Source organism: Notolepis coatsorum, assembly GCF_963971535.1.
Source record: "Notolepis coatsorum genome assembly, chromosome: 3".
Lineage (NCBI taxonomy): Eukaryota > Metazoa > Chordata > Actinopteri > Aulopiformes > Paralepididae > Notolepis > Notolepis coatsorum.
In genome coordinates this window covers 63381686-63399897 of record NC_140167.1, presented here as the reverse complement: position 1 = coordinate 63399897, position 18212 = coordinate 63381686, and the positions used below count along the sequence as shown (strand labels likewise).

Sequence of the window (18212 nt, the reverse complement as noted above, 5' to 3'; positions counted from 1 at the left end):
GACCTTCAACAAGCACACGGGGAACCCTCGCCGGGGCTATAATAGAACGAGGGGGGACTTGTGAGAAAACAACACCAGAAAACAAAAACTTCCTCTGCCATCTTTTTGTCATTCGTTATTTGCCGAGTATAGCCACACACCACCACGCCAGCTGTTTCATTTGGACTAATACTATATCTTTTTTTTTGGAGAGACGGAAGGGGGAACGCTGTTCTTTCCCCATTCCTATCCCTCCCTCATCATCCCTCCATCGAGCTGCTGTGTTTTTTCTCTCCTTCCAGTTCCCGTTGCATACTTGGCCGGGGAGGTGAGCTGCTGAGCATTTGGGGTCTGTGTGTGTGTGTGTATGTGTGCGTGCGTGCGTGCGTGCCTCCCTCGCCTGAGAGCCTGTCGGATGCGCTGAGAGAGCGAGGCGCAGCGCTGTATATGGAAGTTGTGGGCTGCAAGACAGAGGCAGGCAGTTGCACGTTGCGTCGAGGACCGGGAGCCATGCTTTTCCACGGGATCTCGGGGGATCACATCCAAGGCATCATGGAGGAGATGGAGAGGAGGTCGAAAACGGACTCGCGCCTGGCGAAGGGGATGCAGCTGAACGGGAGAGAGGCGGTAAGAAGAGCGAGATGATAGAATTCGTTGTTGTTGTTTTTCTCTAAACTCGAAGTTGCCTATCCAAAGTTCTACGTGACAATCCTACATCAATGTCACTTATTATTGACTTGCAGAAATGTGCAGCTGTTTAGGGTAAAGACGTAAAGTAAAATGCAAGACCGTAATGAAAAACGAGACTAGTATTGCTCAATTTAATAGGCTTGGCAATTGCATTTCTGTTCCCATGTATCAATGGGACGAACACTTTCAGACACGATTATAGCCTAAAAGTTAAACATTTTTGTTGTTACTTGGAGAGGCCTTACTAATAACTGCACAATTATCTAAAAAAAATCTATTTAGAAAATATAGGCTATGTATATAGCCTTTAAAAACACAATTAGGCTACAGAAAGACAATCATTATTATTATTATGATAGTGATTGAATGAGAAGACAATTAGGTCTACAAATGAATTACCCTACATTTAAAGCAAATTATGTTACATCAGACTAGCTGTATACATTTTTGTTTGCTAATTGCTAATTAGCCTATATGCCTAAAAAGTAAGAAATATAGGTCAATAATTCAAGTGACACACATCTTTGTTATTAGTATACATAATTATGTTGACAGAACAGATATACCTATATTATTATTATTATTATTATTATTATTATTATTATTATTATTATTATTATTATTATTATTATTATTATTATTATTATTATTATTATTATTAGTAGTAGTAGTAGTATAGTAGTAGTATACAGTTTATGCTATTATTTCCTACTTTTTTCAAACCCGTTTTTTCTCTCAATAATGTTGTACCCATAAAAAAGATTTAACCATGCAATTGACCACATCTTTTTAACTGTATACGATGGAATGGAAGGTATAATGTAAAACAAAGAAAAAAATATAGGCAAGCGATTAAATTCAGCTCCATTTATAATTCATAACCATTCTTTTATAGACTTATTTGTTCGATAATTCACTGTGTTTCTTCCCTCAATGGAGCCTGTTGACACACACACACACACCCTGCATGGATTTTCTCAAGAGTAATAGTCTTGTTAAAACGTCAATATGTTGGCTTTCTACCATTCTCTTAGAACGCCATAGACCTGCACTGTTACTATTTTGTGTGATCCGGGGTTTATCGACAATATCCCCATGGGCCTGCATAACCAGATACATGTTGATAAAAGAAAGAAAGAAAGAAAGAAAGAAAGAAAGAAAGAAAGAAAGAAAGAAAGAAAGAAAGAAAGAAAGAAAGAAAGAAAGAAAGAAACATACTGTACCATACAATCGCATAACATTTCCATCATCCCCTCTCTCTCATGTTCCGACCAGACCATGCCTTCCATGAGCCCAGAGAAGCCCGCTCTGTGCGCCGGCTGCGGGGGTAAGATCTCGGACAGGTACTACCTCCTCGCCGTGGACAAACAGTGGCACCTGCGGTGTCTGAAATGCTGTGAATGTAAACTCGCTTTGGAATCGGAGCTAACGTGTTTCGCCAAGGATGGGAGCATCTATTGCAAAGAGGATTACTACAGGTAAGAACAATTAAGGTTAATATATATATATATATATATATATACATTAAATGAACAGATGTGTCCATCTGAGCCATCGGGCGCCGGCACACACACACGCGCCCGCACGCACGCACACACACAGTGCACACACACACACATACACACACACATACACACCCACACACACACACACACACACACACACACACACACACACACACACACACACAGGTAAATCATTCATTCGACTCTGTTTAGATAAACATCTGAAAGGCAATGCACACCTTTCAGTGTTTGAGGATTGAGGGGGAAAAGTGTGGCCTGCTATAGAAAGATGGTGTAAATTAGCCACACTTCTATATCTACAGGCTACATAGGTGTGACGAACAACAAGGCCAAAGGCCTAGGCTACATGGCGTTTGGGCTATACCTGCAGGCATGTTGGTGGACTAATCTGGGTTCCCAGGCTACTGTTGGAATGTAATGTCCTCTGTGTCCCATGGACTGACTTGTACTGGGATGAAGCCTGGACACCGGGGGCCTTGTCTCTGTGCAGTATCTTGACGAGTTGTGTCCTTGTTCCAGAAGGTTCTCCGTGCAGAGGTGCGCACGCTGCCACCTCGGAATCTCCGCCTCGGAGATGGTGATGCGCGCGCGGGACTCGGTGTACCACCTGAGCTGCTTCACGTGCACCACGTGCAACAAGACCCTCACCACGGGGGACCACTTCGGGATGAAGGACAGCCTGGTGTACTGCCGGGTCCACTTCGAGACGCTGGTCCAGGGGGACTACCAGCCGCCACAGCTCAACTATGCCGAGCTGGCGGCCAAGGGCGGCGGTCTGCCTTACTTCAACGGCACCGGCACGGCCCAGAAGGGGAGGCCGCGCAAGAGGAAGAGTCCCGCGATGGGGATAGATATAGCCAGCTACAACTCAGGTGAGTGAGAGGACGTTTTGTTTGGGAGGCTGTAGTCATACTGCTTCCTGTGTGGCAGAACCGTTGTGTTCGGGCTGCGGGCTCTAATGGAGGCTAATGGGAAGATGTTACTGTTGCATGTTACTGTTGTTAGGAGGTTATTCAGGTTATAGATGTAAGTAGGCCCACGGTTGTTATGGCATACGCAGAGGTACTGCGCAGGCTCCAATATGGTGTGTATCTAATCATAATGCATTTAAGCACGAACGGTTCTACAAAGGCTCTGACGGACGTCTGTTAACCAAAACATCAATTGTTCCCACATATAACGTGCAGCATTGCATTGTGCTTGAAGAATGGCCTATTATTCTTCCCCGACAGCTATGTTTTACTATTAGGCACGAATTATTCCAATACAATTCTTAAAACAATGCTTCTGTCGTTTTTTCTGTATAGGAATATCCCACAATAATTTATATTTCCCAATGTTTCACGGAAAATACGAATACATTCTGTGCTGTATATATTTCACGAGATCCATTGCCCTTGGCTGATAGATCTGTAGCCTCTCACGCATATTTTACGCATGAGATTAACATAATGTCTTTACTTGGAACCATAACATATGTTGTCTTAGCAATCGAAATCTGACCCCATTGTCAATCAGCTCATTGACTTTAATAATTAAGACTAATATAGGTCATGGAATAAGTACGACCTGTGCGTGTGCAGGGGGGGTATACTGGTAATTCGACATCATTACATAAATGCGCCGTCAAAATAATTCCACTTGTCTTTAGCTTTCGCTAAATCGCTCGTCATACATTTAGGCTATACTGTTAATTTTAGGTTTTTAAAACCGAGCCTTTCAAAACGCTGCATGTTATAATCCGGGCCCCGCAGCGTCCCACTTTTGTCGTCGCTCTTGAGAAATTAGTGCGCGGTTGAGAAAGTTTGGCATTGTGTGCCAAATTGCCCCTGTTGGTCATGAATGGAGGGGGAATAAGGGTAATCTGCGTGTTAATTGTTCCTCGTTAATTGAAGGCGACGTTGGAATCCCCGGGTTCCAACCAGTGAGTCGCGCTCGGAAGGTCAGCGCACTGTTCTCATGCACACAGGCGACCGCGGCGGGGCCTTGCAGCGCCAGGCGGTGGGCTAGTTCTCAGAAAGATACGACTCCCCTTTGTAAAACCATTTGTTAAAAAAAGAATGCCTCACACACATCGCATGCGATGTTTTTGTTAACCCTCAACGGAGAATAACAAGGTATAATGTTATGTGAAGAGAAATGTAAAAAATAATAATAAATAAATAAATGATACAAATAAATACATAAATCAATAATAATACATCTGCATTTAGTTAAATCCATCCAAAAATACATTTGAATAGCCTATGGTTTCATCGTTGTTAGTTAAATCCATCCAAAAATACATTTGAATAGCCTATGGTTTCATCGTTGTTTCTCACGATACATGTTTCTGATAGGCGCTACCACATTTTCGTAAGATGCATTGTTTTGTTTTTTTCATTTTCCCCATGTCACACAAACCATGAGCTGGCCTATATCGGGATCCTAGTCGTGACTCGTATTTATGAGTATGACTCATTAATATAACAAAGACCACGTTATCCATAGCCTGACAAGTAGACTTATTCTTGATTCTTGCTTTAAAAAATTAAGAAAGAAAAGAAACATCTGAATCCGAAAGATTTGATGTTGCTGTGGATGTTGCTCTTTTCAGAGACTGCTCCTTTCATTATCCTGTGATCACAAGCAGGGATTTACATTCCTTAGTTACCGGCTACACCTTTAGCCTACCTTTAGGTCTATTGGTTAATTTAACATTTTGTAACAATTATTTTCAGAACAAATAGGACACTGTCTATTCCTTTGTTAAAATGGGGATATTCATGTTTATGTCGGATACAGTTCTGCTGTGGATTCTGGTGTTTGTGGCTTCAGAGACCCCTAGTGGGTAATATCTGAATTAAACAGAATCTGGCAAAGAATGTTGGCAGGGAGGGGAACATACAGTACCTTTTTGAAAATGATAATCATATGCATATTGCAATACTTCTATAATGTAAAGTATGTCTGGAGTAGGGCTACATTATAGTGTCTTGATTAAAAGATAACCTAGCACTGTTCTTAACATAACCTATAACGCTACATAATCTATGAAAAAACCTCTGTTTACAGGCCTATAAGCATCATGGATATTAAAATCAAAAGGAAGTTGCATGTAACCCTTTCACTTATGAAGTCATGAAGTCCACATCAGGCGAGGTAGTGAGTAATATTGTGTTCTAGATTAGGTTGTTATGCTTCTACACTATCTGACTGTACACTACATCATCATAATAACAACTGGGTGTACTTTATCAATATCTTATCAACTAAAGAAGCAAGAATTTGTGAAATCTTAACATATTGGTTACCTTGAGGAGTGGGGAAAACATTGAGTCAACCATATCATGTAAAAATCATGTATTATTAATGCGGAATATGCACATTTTTGCTGACTCATTTCCCTCCACATTATGGAGTTAATGTTAGCATGTGATTAGATCTTATAAAGACATAGATCTTAACAGTTGTCAACAAGATCCAACTAATTTAGAAGATCATGGTTGAAAGGAAATTCGGCACTTGTGGTAATGTCATTTTCACTGTGAATTCAAAGATGAATGTTTTCATTGACATATCATAGAGAGTCAAATAAAATAAATTCACTTGACTTGTACATTTTCTATTTTATTATTATTATTATTATTTTCTACAATGTAAAAAGATGTGGGACAAAACATGTCAGCCAATAATTTGTACATTTTGAATTAATAATACATAATCTTCGCATAATATGTGGTAGAAGCCATTTTTCCTTTTCTGTTCTCAGGGTAACCAAAATGTTGATATGTATTAATTTCAGTAGGTTTGTTCTTTGATTTTATATAACATCAGCAAGGGAAATATGCCCCACCCCCCAAGAAAATATACTGTATTTGGCCGCCTGTATATATATTACAACTTTGTGCAGAAATAATTTGTAAAATGTGCAATGAGAAAGGTTTCATTTGCAAATGAAACAGTACTTTATGCCAGTCTTGTTGACATGCACGTTTATTTCATTAGATAAGTTTCGCCCAAGCATTTGGCCTCTTTCAATTTTTATATATATTGAAATATAAAGGAAAATGAGGCCCTTTAGGCCTGGGTCTGTTTATTAAGGCAGACAGAGAGAGTTCCTGCTCCTCTTTTCCCAGCATACACGTATGGTATTATACAGAAATATATATAATTTTAAATCAAGCCGAAATAATTTCACACTAGATTCATTTTAACCACATTGATATACAGATCTTAACCCAGCGGCTCAATGGAGAAGGATGGACCTTCAGCCCGACCCCTAACTTTCAGTATAGCTCATTATACTGCTTGACAGCTTTGATGTTATGCACTACATTTTTCACAATACGATACTTTAATGGTCCATATAGACATGGGAATTTATTTTCTGAGGTCAGCAGCACAATGAGAAACAAATATGAGCGGAGATACACGAAACAAATTGTACAGACATTTTTTTCAAGTGCACACACACACACACACACACACACACACGCACGCACGCACGCACGCACGCACGCACGCACGCACGCACGCACGCACACACACACACACACACACACACACACACACACACACACACACACACACATGCAGTGCAGTGATATGTAAGACTTTGCACACAGACAGACATAGGCCTACATTCTCACAATGCACCGTGCATGATTTCTGTGGAAATGAAATCTTGCCAAATGAAGAATCATAATACTATAAGTCTATTTTAAGTTTTCAGTTAACTTCAAAACGAACTTAGTGATCGATGGTTCTTTTTCTGAAGCTCTCAATTAATATACGATAGTGGGTTCTGCTTTGACAGTAAGCTACACCCCTGCCTTGTGTCCCTCTCAGGCTGTAACGAGAACGATGCAGATCACCTTGACCGGGAGCAGTCCTACCCTCCCTCACAGAAGACCAAGCGCATGCGGACCTCCTTTAAGCACCACCAACTGAGGACCATGAAGTCCTACTTTGCCATCAACCACAACCCAGATGCTAAGGACCTGAAGCAGCTGGCCCAGAAAACAGGCCTGACCAAGAGAGTTCTACAGGTAAGCAGCATTCCTTCTCATTCTCGTAACTACTGATCTCATCATCCCATATGCTTCCACCCCGCCCCCACCCTCCTCTTCCATCCCTTCATCCGCTCATTTAACATTAAATTCCCATTGAAGTCATCCTTTTTATTTTGTTTGGTTGGTCCATTTAGTCATTAGTCTTATAATAAGGGGGTGTTATCTTGAGATTTTGTAGCGTTTTAAAATGTTGTTTCTGCTAGAGGTTTGGAGAAAATTAGTTTTTGTGTTTTGGAGTGTAGACAAAACCGCAGCTCATTGTTGATGTCATGGGGTAGCTTAACAAAGAGAGCGCACATGTTTTTTTTTACTGTGGTGGAAATTAAGTATATTTCCACAGATCAAAATCTCTACAGAGTAGAATTATTGCTTTTATTTGCTACTGAAATACATACATACATCTATGCAGAGTTCAGCAACCTATGTACTGGTCCAAGCTATAGTCCTATAACGATTTGTATACTTTAGGCAAGAGCAATGTGATAACTTGATACATAAACCACTGTATTTTGATAAGTGAGGAATGATTTGATATATACAAAAAAAGAAAAGAAAAATCATAAACATTAAGCACAAAAAAAGTAAAAACCACATTGGGATTGGTTTGCAGGTTTGGTTCCAAAACGCAAGAGCCAAATTCAGAAGGAACGTTTTGCGGCAGGAGAATGGAGGTGTTGATAAGGCTGATGGCACCTCTCTCCCTCCACCCCTGTCCGACAGTGGGGCTCTGACCCCCCCCTCCAGCGCGGCCACTCTAACAGACCTGACTAACCCCTCTATCACTGTCGTGACCTCCGTCACCTCTAGTTTGGACAGCCATGATTCGGGGAGCCCGTCACAAACTACCTTGACAAACCTTTTCTAAACAAGCTATCTCTAGGAGACTCATTTTCTTTTGTTATGTTTTTTTTGTCTCTGCCCCCCCCCCCCCCCCCCCCCTCTCGATTGCATTTTATTTTTTTAAACGACACCTTTAAAGCGACAAGAGAGAGCTACTTCTTGGAACACAGAGTGCTGCACTGCACACACATACAAGAAACAACGAGAGCAAGAACGGCAGCGAACACATTTAAACGCCAGGAAATTATTCTGATGTGTAGCATTTTGCAACCGCTTGGCAGCCCAAGTCTGTAGTCGACTTACAGTATGCAGATTGATTTTCTTTTTGGATTTTTCTTTTTTTTGATGGGACATTTTGAAGTTGGACAGCATTAGAAAATTGTAACGGATTCCTCAATACGTTGGAGACATACGCCCAAATGGAACTTGAATCTTATCTGGGAGAAAAAAGGAATTTTACTTTATTTTACTTTATTTGTACATTTAATAAAAAAAGAAAAGTCTAAAATTTATGGTAAATTGCTAAATTTCAAATCGTGAATATTTTGCAGAAATCTGTATATGTATGCACTATGTTAGTACTATCCAATTTAAAGATAATTGTTTTTTTTCTCCTCCTGTTTTGGAATTATTTGGAAAATCAATTTGTGGAATGTGCTGTAAAGAGTAAACGCAGAAAACAGGCTTTAATAATTCAGAATGTTCTAGTCTTTCAAGCTGAGTTGGATGACATTGGACTTTGGTATATCTCACAAAGCTACATGTAAAACCCCTAAATTGCATTTTTTTACAAGAAGCCAATCATCACAACTCATGTGCCAGGCAGATGCTTACGCCGCCAACATACATTTTTATTTGTATCTTTTTTTATTTGTGTCTTGATTCACACCTCAACTGTGATAAAGAGAAAGAAGCCAATCCCCCCGACCTTGTGGTAACTGTTCAACATGTAATGCAGTCACGTTGATATTAGAAAGAGTTCTTGAAATGATTGAATCAGCAAGAGAAATTCAGATTGGAGAGCAGTTTATGGGCACTGTTGTAATAGATTTTCTCCACAATAGAGCACTTTTACAGATCTAGATCCTCAAAGCCTGACAGAACTCAATCGGACTAAAACACTATTGAGCATTCCTGTAGAACTATAGCTAAATTCAATTGCACAGTGACAATAGACAGCCCAGTGAAAAGTGCATTATTGTTATTACCATGTTGCTCAGGGTAACATTGTGATTTGAAAAGGGGGGGGGGGGGTGTTTGTGGGGGCGGCGGTGAGGAATGAAGTGGTCGCGAGGAACGTTGCGGACTAGATTCGTGAAACTGACACTAACATTAAAATGACCTCAGAGAATAGGTGGAGTCGTTAAAGACGCATGCAGTGGGGAAGTCATTATCCATTGCTTTCTCTATTTTGACCATATTACTACTACTTCCTTTGCTGACACTCTGAACAGACCAAAAAACATGTTTCTTCTGGCTGAGAGATAGAGAGATGAAAAGGGGAGATAGACAGTTAGACAGAGAGAGAGAGAGAGAAAATCTTTAATGGGGGTTATTACATTTCATTGTAAGTGTCACAGTTTGTTCTATATTGTAGAACAAATTGTTACTCTAGATCTACTCGAATGAAGTAGACGACTTAACTCAGTTCTACTACGTGCCTTATGCTATAACTTGGAAGAAAGTTTGTGATATTCAGGATTATATGTGTCGTTTGTTAATCTGATTCACATCCTTTTTGACGCCTCACTAGTTTTGTACTGTTTTGCATCTTATTTCTGAAGATCTTTTTATGGTTGTATCCTGTTTAAAAAAAAGAAAAGAAAAAAAAGAGAGAGAAAGGGGCAGTGATGTCATAGAAAGCTTTGTGCACTCTTTCAGATATAGTTGGGTAATTAATCCAAGAACCTTATATATTGATCCTCGTGTTAATAGTTGAGTACTACAGTACGTGTTCTATCAAGATTGTCCATTGTTTCCCTGTTTCTTGATAAAGATGGTGTATAGAAACTATTTCCCCTTAAATATTTATGGACCAAACGGTTGTTATATATCTTATTAAATTTGTGTGAATAAAAAAAAAATACTTTGCTTTAAATGAGTTTTATTTTTCATTACACGTTGCCATTTTTGTGTTGTTGTTTTTTGTGTTCTTTTCAATTTAATTTCTATTATTATTATTATTATTATTATTATTATTATTATTATTATTATTATTATTATTATTATTATTATTATTATTATTATTATTATTATTATTATTATTATTATTATTATTATTATTATTATTATTATTATTATTATTATTATTATTATTATTATTATTATTTTAAAATCACATCAACAGTTGAGAAAGCATTCAGTTATTGGTGACAAATTAAGAAGTCTTTCCCCCATTTTTGCCTCCATTTCCTAATTTCTATTTCCTATTTTATGATGTTTATATATATTTTCTTTACGTAATGCCCCATGGATTTGCATCTAAACCCTGTAGTGAAAAATATGAAATTGCTTTTTAATGCATGAAATATGGCTACCTTTTAAAATTTTAATCAAAGGAATGCTGCAAAGCATACATTGATATATATATATATACATATATATATATGATATTGATATATATTTTGCATATAACATATTGGTAGACCTAAAGTGAACTAAGAGTACATGCAGAGCCCTTCAAGCAGGTTGATCTGTAGTTAATATATTCTTACTCTATGATTTCTTTCAGGGAGAACAAATCTTGGGGCATTACAGCCATACATCCCGACGTTTGAAAATTCCCTAAAGTATTATCTGAAGGGGGAAAGCTTTGATTGGATTTCCTCACCATTGAAGACAAAGACATTTTTAGGATCAGATGGTTAGAAAATTGAGAATACAAAAAAAGAAAAGAAAAAACAGCAACAAAAATTCAAACCTGTTTCAAATGTACAAGAGATGATCTTTCAAAAAGAAAAAAAAACACAACAAGTTTATCCTGAATGTTTGAATCCATCAACGGAGGAGACCCCTGCCGTGTGGGACGTTTCTGATATCATTGTGATAAAAACAAAAACTGAAAAAAACAAAAACAAAGCCTTGACGTTGCTCTTTGTGTTTGGAATGATGGCACATCCCATGCTGTGAAAATAAAGTTGTATTATAGAACTTAGCTGTACAAACCAGAGTCTGCTCTCACAGCGAGGGGTATATGATGTGATTAGAAGATGGCAGGCATTTGACATGACAACAATGTGTTATACAGACAGAATGGCTGGGCATGGACACTTCAGACACACACACACACACACACACACACACACACACACACACACACACACACACACACACACACACACACACACACACACACACACACACACACACAGATTACATTACACCCAACTTTTCTCCCATTGCAGCACAACACAATATCCAGATGTCCTTGCTCCTCACCCTCTAACACAACACACACACACTCACACCCACACGCATGCATGCCCCCCTGCCCCCACCCCACTACAGTGCACCCAACTTTCATGCACACACATAGACCCCCCCTCCCCTTGTCCCCCCCCACCACAGAATCAGCTTGCTATATTAAAAAGTTTCTTTTGTCACAAGTGTCACTTCGCATAAACACATGGCCTCCTTGAAAACTCAGCAGCGGGACGCCCATCAAGTGTGAGTGAAGACGACTGCAGAGCTCGGAGCACTGCCATCTGGCTGTACCTGGGGGGAGGAGAGGGGAGGAGAGAGAGAGAGAGAGGGGAGAGAGAGGATAGAGAGAGGGGAGAGAAAGAGAGGGGAGAGAGAGAGAAAGAGAGGAGAGAGAGAGAGAGATGAAGAAGAGATCTAATTTTGCATGCGGCTCATCTTGTTAACATGTTCCTTGAGATGTATATTATTTCTTTTGATGGCATTGTATGATTCACTGTCAGCTGCAAAATAAAGCATATGAAAACCCCTCTCCTTGATGGCCCTACACAGTGCTCTGCCGTGGATGATCAGATGTCATAGTGAGGACGCGGATGTTGTGCTGCTTAAAATGTATTTGTTCTTGACATTCCGAAAACTGCAGCGAGCAGAAACAATAAGCTCATTGTTTTCTTTATTGTTGATATTATTGGTGTCCTCATAGTGCATGTTGTAACATATAGGCATATGGATGATAGACCTATCAATGCTGCTCGGTGACAATAGATAGTTGAATACATCTGGAATTACAATATGTTATTTATTTGTTTGTTTGTTTGTTTTATTACATCTCAGTTGAATTGGAAAGGAGATTGTTATTTCAACCTCCAAATGTAGCCACTTTTTCTTTTCTTCTTCCAGAAATAAAAGAGAAACAATAATCCTAATTAGTGTACAGTACATGTGTCATACAACAAGTCATATACAGTAAGTTAAACACATGACTAGATTGATGTACTTAGTTACTTGTGTACTACTGTATTATTACTTCCTAACTTTGAATGATGTGAACCCACCTGTAGAGGTGGGTTAGAAAGAGAGAGAGATAGATTGCTGTAGTTATTTGCTCAGTTGTGTACTGGATGATTACTTTCTGACAATGAATGTTGAGGTGAGTTAGAGAGAAAGAGAGACACACACAGACAGACAAAGAAAGAAAGGGGGGAAATGAAAATAGAGAGAGAGAAAAAGAGAGAGAGATGGCCCCCCTGTAAACAGGCTGGTGTTAAATTCCAACAATGTGGGAAACAGCAAACACTCCGCTGGCTACGAATGGAAACCTCCATGGCCAGGCTGCTGCTCTGAGGGGAAACCTCCACGGCCAGGCTGCTGCTCTGAGGGGAAACCTCCACGGCCAGGCTGCTGCTCTGAGGGGAAACCTCCGCGGCCAGGCTGCTGCTCTGAGGGGAAACCTCCGCGGCCAGGCTGCTGCTCTGAGGGGAAACCTCCACGGCCAGGCTGCTGCTCTGAGGGGAAACCTCCACGGCCAGGCTGCTGCTCTGAGGGGAAACCTCCGCGGCCAGGCTGCTGCTCTGAGGGGAAACCTCCGCGGCCAGGCTGCTGCTCTGAGGGGAAACCTCCACGGCCAGGCTGCTGCTCGCTCTGAGGGGAAACCTCCACGGCCAGGCTGCTGCTCTGAGGGGAAACCTCCATGGCCAGGCTGCTGCTCTGAGGGGAAACCTCCATGGCCAGGCTGCTGCTCTGAGGGGAAACCTCCACGGCCAGGCTGCTGCTCTGAGTGGAAACCTCCACGGCCAGGGTGCTGCTCTGAGGGGAAACCTCCGCGGCCAGGCTGCTGCTGTGGCATCTCTGTGGCAGCATGAGGCTGGTCTCTCTGGCTCTCTGGCAGAGCGAAGGAAGACCGGCTGGTGGGCGGGTTGACACCACACAGCTACAGGAAGTAGGCTACAGCTGAAGCAGGAACACTAAACAAACAAACACCCAGCCAGCCAGCCAGCCAGCCAGTCAGTCAGCCAGCCTGCCAACGAGCCCCCAGCCTTCCTGCCTGCCCCTTCTCCTCCATTTTGGATGTGGAGGATGAAGAATTCTGGACAACATCACCGTCTGGCGCTGACAGGAATTTGAAGAGATTGCAGTCGGTGACTGGAATGCACATCTTATCGTAACATTATTGTGTGTGTGTGTGTGTGTGTGTGTGTGTGTGTGTGTGTGTGTGTGTGTGTGTGTGTGTGTGTGTGTGTGTGTGTGTGTGTGTGTGTGTGTGTGAGTGAGGGGAATGTGTGTGTGTGTGCGTTTGTGTGTGTGTGTGTGTGTGTGTGTGCGTGCGCATGCATGTGTGTGTGTGCATGTACGGTGAACCTTTTTTTATGAATAGGATTTCAACAGCCATCCTCACAACCATCTTTATATATACAGAGGACCAAAATAGACAGGCCTTCCTGTCCTTTTCTCCTCTCTTATTGTCTCATACACTGAGAACGAATTCTATACCTCAGTGTATTTCTACAGCTATATAAATGCAGTATGTCTTGGCCTGGTACTGACTATGAAGTAACCCTTACAAAAAAGATATCATGGTATTTCCAAAAATGTATCGTGGTTTTTCCATAATCTTTTTGGTTACCATAAAATTATGCCAGTACCATCGGTATCATGGTTTAAATTGGATTATACCCTGGTATTATTACAAAAGTGGCACCATGGTGATCCATGACTTTTACATTGGCAGTACCATGGAAAGTATTTATACAATGGCCGGTACCATGGTAAATTGTTCATACAATAGCCGGTTTTTACCATGGAAAATCTGAAATTGTCGTCAAACTACCATGACACCTTTAGCAAGGGATACACTGAAAGGGAATTTTACACCTCAGTGTGTTTTTTATGGCTATATAAATCCATATATAAATCCATCCATGTGTCTTGAGTTGGTACTGAATAGGTAGTACGGTCTCAGGCTGTCCCCTTAGGTGATTAGTTGATTAATCAGTCGGTTTGGAATTAGGTGACCAAGACTTTTGTTAGTCGATTCGTTTTTATTTAATAATGCTTTTCCCCCCATGCTGAATTAAATATATCCTGAAAAACTACATACGATAGACGATAAATGATGAAGGAAAAAGCACATCTCTGGTAAGTGTTACATTTGCACAGATCCTTCTGCATCGTTCCTGGTTCACCCTGAAACTGATCCCCTCAGGTTGTCGCTGTAATATGTTTTTAGTCAACTCGCCCAGTTCAGCCCAGTTAAAGGTGCACTATGCCGTTTCGGAGGAGGGGGATTTGTTTGCAGAGCCATTTACTGTATTTCTTAGAATTATTCGATCACAAATGAAAACTAAATAATTTCTAGACACTGTGAACGTAAACGTATGTTTGTTAAAAAAAAAAAGGGGCCCTGCCTTTATAAACAACAGCAATGAAATAATAACTTTTCAGGTAGCGTTCTAGCTTCAAACTGATCCAGGGATCCTGTTTTCCTCTGAGGACAGTTTATTGTTTATTCAGTTATGAAAATATACCTTGGAAATTATTCACTTCTCTGACTCTCACAAAGCTGCATAGTGTACCTTTAACACCATAGTGTTTGGTTGAACTGATGCTAAATAAACCACACCTGAAACAGCGTTTTCATTTGGATTGTTGTGACGTTTACAAATCAAACACCCGGGGTCTGTATGTATCAAGCATCTGGAAGTTGTAGTGCTGATCTGAAACCACCAGATTGGCTCATAAATTATAGTGAGGTGTATACAGTCGTGACCTGAGCACTGACCCTAGATCAGCACTCCTATTTTCAGAAGTGTGATAAATATGGGCCCAGTGGTCTGGATTTGGATGTGGATATACACTGCTTTCTCAGTATAAAAAAAACTAAATATACACACATTTTCCCAAAGCCATATTAGTATTCAGATCAACTTTTGTCTTAAGGAACTTAAGGAATGTTCCAGGTTTATTGCACTTGTTGTAATACACATATTCATAACTGCTAAGCCACAAGGACAGTGTGAAGCAACTTGATACTATGAGATTTCCCCAAAGATGTTGATTGATTGATTGAATTTATTTGACAAATTATAATACAATATAACCGTAGGCATATGCATTACAAATAATCAGGATAGAACAATACAGTCACATGACTTATTTCCATTGTGGTCCAAAGGTCAGGCAGGCAGACAGCCAGGACATTGTTACAAATACAACAAATACAACAGGCAGCACAAATTAAACACAGCCTACAGACAAAATACACATTATTCATCATGATACATATAGTGACCCTCTGGTGGAGCTGCCACCCGGTTTCTACTGTAAATCTTTTTAAGGGAACATTATGGGAAACATGCTTACAGTCTTCTCCAGAATCAGACAAGAAGAGAGATACCAATTTCTGGACCGCAAGACTAGCTTACAACTCCGGGAGAGATGTTTTTGGCCAATAGCTAGGCTAGCGGTCCGTATTCGCTTCCATTCATGTGTGCTAAGCTAGGCTAGGTTGCAACCAGATAGCTTTCTACTGAACGCACCGAGAGGACATTGGTATCTGTCTTCTTGTCTGACTCTGGATCTAACCTCTGGACATGTTGAGGGCAAAACCCTTTTCGACAGTACCGAGTTAGAAGAAGCAAGGTATAATAAAACTAAAAACAAATAGAAGGGAAAATCAGACAAGACAAATAACAATCAAATGACAAACAGACAAACAAACGAATAACCAGACAAAAATGCACCATTGCGCTAAGATGTCTTTGGGAAACCTAGCCAAGATGTTATTCACTCTTTTAGAAATCATCATTCCCCACTTTAGCAACCAGTTGAAATGTACCGGTCCAGAAGATTGAAAGAGAGAAGACTATGCACCGTACTCATCAGGAGAGAAAGTAGACTATGCAGCTTCCTCATCAGGTGAGAAAGTAAACTATGCAGCTTCCTCATCAGGTGAGAAAGTAAACTATGCAGCGTCCTCATCAGGTGAGAAAGTAAACTATGCAGCTTCCTTATCAGGTGAGAAAGAAGACTATGCAGCGACCTCACCAGGTGAGAAAGTAAACTATGCAGCGTCCTCATCAGGTGAGAAAGTAAACTATGCAGCTTCCTCATCAGGTGAGAAAGTAAACTGCAGCGACTTCACCAGGTGAGAAAAGAAGACTATATGCAGCTTCCTCATCAGGTGAGAAAGGAGACTATGTAGCTTCCTCATCAGGTGAGAAAGAATACTATATGCAGCTTCCTCATCAGGTGAGAAAAGAAGACTAAGTAGCTTCCTCATCAGGTGAGAAAGTAAACTGCAGCGACCTCATCAGGTGAGAAAAGTAGACTATATGTAGCTTCCTCATCAGGTGAGAAAAGACTATCCAGCTTCCTTATCAGGTGAGAAAGTAGACTATATGCAGCTTCCTCATCAGGTGAGAAAAGAAGACTATGTAGCTTCCTCATCATGTGAGAAAGTAAACTGCAGCGACCTCATCAGGTGAGAAAAGTAGACTATATGCAGCTTCCTCATCAGGTGAGAAAAGAAGACTATGCAGCTTCCTCATCAGGTGAGAAAAGTAGACTATGTAGCTTCCTCATCAGGTGAGAAAAGTAGACTATATGTAGCTTCCTCATCAGGTGAGACAAGTAGACTATGCAGCTTCCTCATCAGGTGAGAAAGTAAACTGCAGCTTCCTCATCAGGTGAGAAAGTAAACTATGCAGCGTCCTCATCAGGTGAGAAAGTAAAGTGCAGCTTCCTCATCAGGTGAGAAAGTAAACTATGCAGCTTCCTCATCAGGTGAGAAAGTAAACTGCAGCTTCCTCATCAAGTGAGAAAGTAAACTGCAGCTTCCTCATCAGGTGAGAAAAGTAGACTATATGCAGCTTCCTCATCAGGAGAGAAAGTAGACTCTATGTAGCTTCCTCATCAGGTGAGAAAAGAAGACTATGTAGCTTCCTCATCAGGTGAGAAAAGTAGACTATATAGCTTCCTCATCAGGTGAGAAAAGAAGACTATGCAGCTTCCTCATCAGGTGAGAAAAGTAGACTATGTAGCTTCCTCATCAGGTGAGAAAGTAAACTGCAGCGGCCTCATCAGGTGAGAAAAGTAGACTATATGTAGCTTCCTCATCAGGTGAGAAAGTAGACTGTAGCTTCCTCATCAGGTGAGAAAGAAGACTGTGCAGCTTCCTCATCAGGTGAGAAAGTAAACTGCAGCTTCCTCATCAGGTGAGAAAGTAAACTATGCAGCGTCCTCATCAGGTGAGAAAGTAAACTGCAGCTTCCTCATCAGGTGAGAAAGTAAACTATGCAGCGTCCTCATCAGGTGAGAAAGTAAACTGCAGCTTCCTCATCAGGTGAGAAAGTAAACTATGCAGCGTCCTCATCAGGTGAGAAAGTAAACTGCAGCTTCCTCATCAGGTGAGAAAGTAAACTATGCAGCGTCCTCATCAGGTGAGAAAGTAAACTATGCAGCTTCCTCATCAGGTGAGAAAGTAAACTGCAGCTTCCTCATCAGGTGAGAAAGTAAACTGCAGCTTCCTCATCAGGTGAGAAAAGTAGACTATATGCAGCTTCCTCATCAGGTGAGAAAAGTAGACTATATGCAGCTTCCTCATCAGGAGAGAAAGTAGACTCTATGTAGCTTCCTCATCAGGAGAGAAAGTAGACTCTATGTAGCTTCCTCATCAGGTGAGAAAAGACTATCCAGCTTCCTCATC

General features: G+C 40.8%; 1 protein-coding gene across 2 annotated transcripts; it reads left to right on the top strand.

The window, feature by feature from the left end:
- Positions 1-426: 426 nt before the first annotated feature.
- lhx9 (LIM homeobox 9) lies at positions 427-10877 on the top strand (the record flags this gene model as incomplete). 2 transcript variants are annotated; one of them, XM_084309904.1, is made up of 5 exons in its annotated part: positions 427-606; positions 1945-2147; positions 2715-3067; positions 7026-7225; positions 10821-10877. In XM_084309904.1, 5 exons carry the CDS (start codon positions 427-429, stop codon positions 10875-10877), a joined length of 993 nt encoding a protein of 330 aa, XP_084166030.1. The 2 variants fall into 2 exon arrangements, with proteins under 2 accessions (XP_084166030.1, XP_084166029.1); XM_084309903.1 differs by lacking the exon at positions 10821-10877 and adding an exon at positions 7860-8114.
- Positions 10878-18212: the final 7335 nt, after the last annotated feature.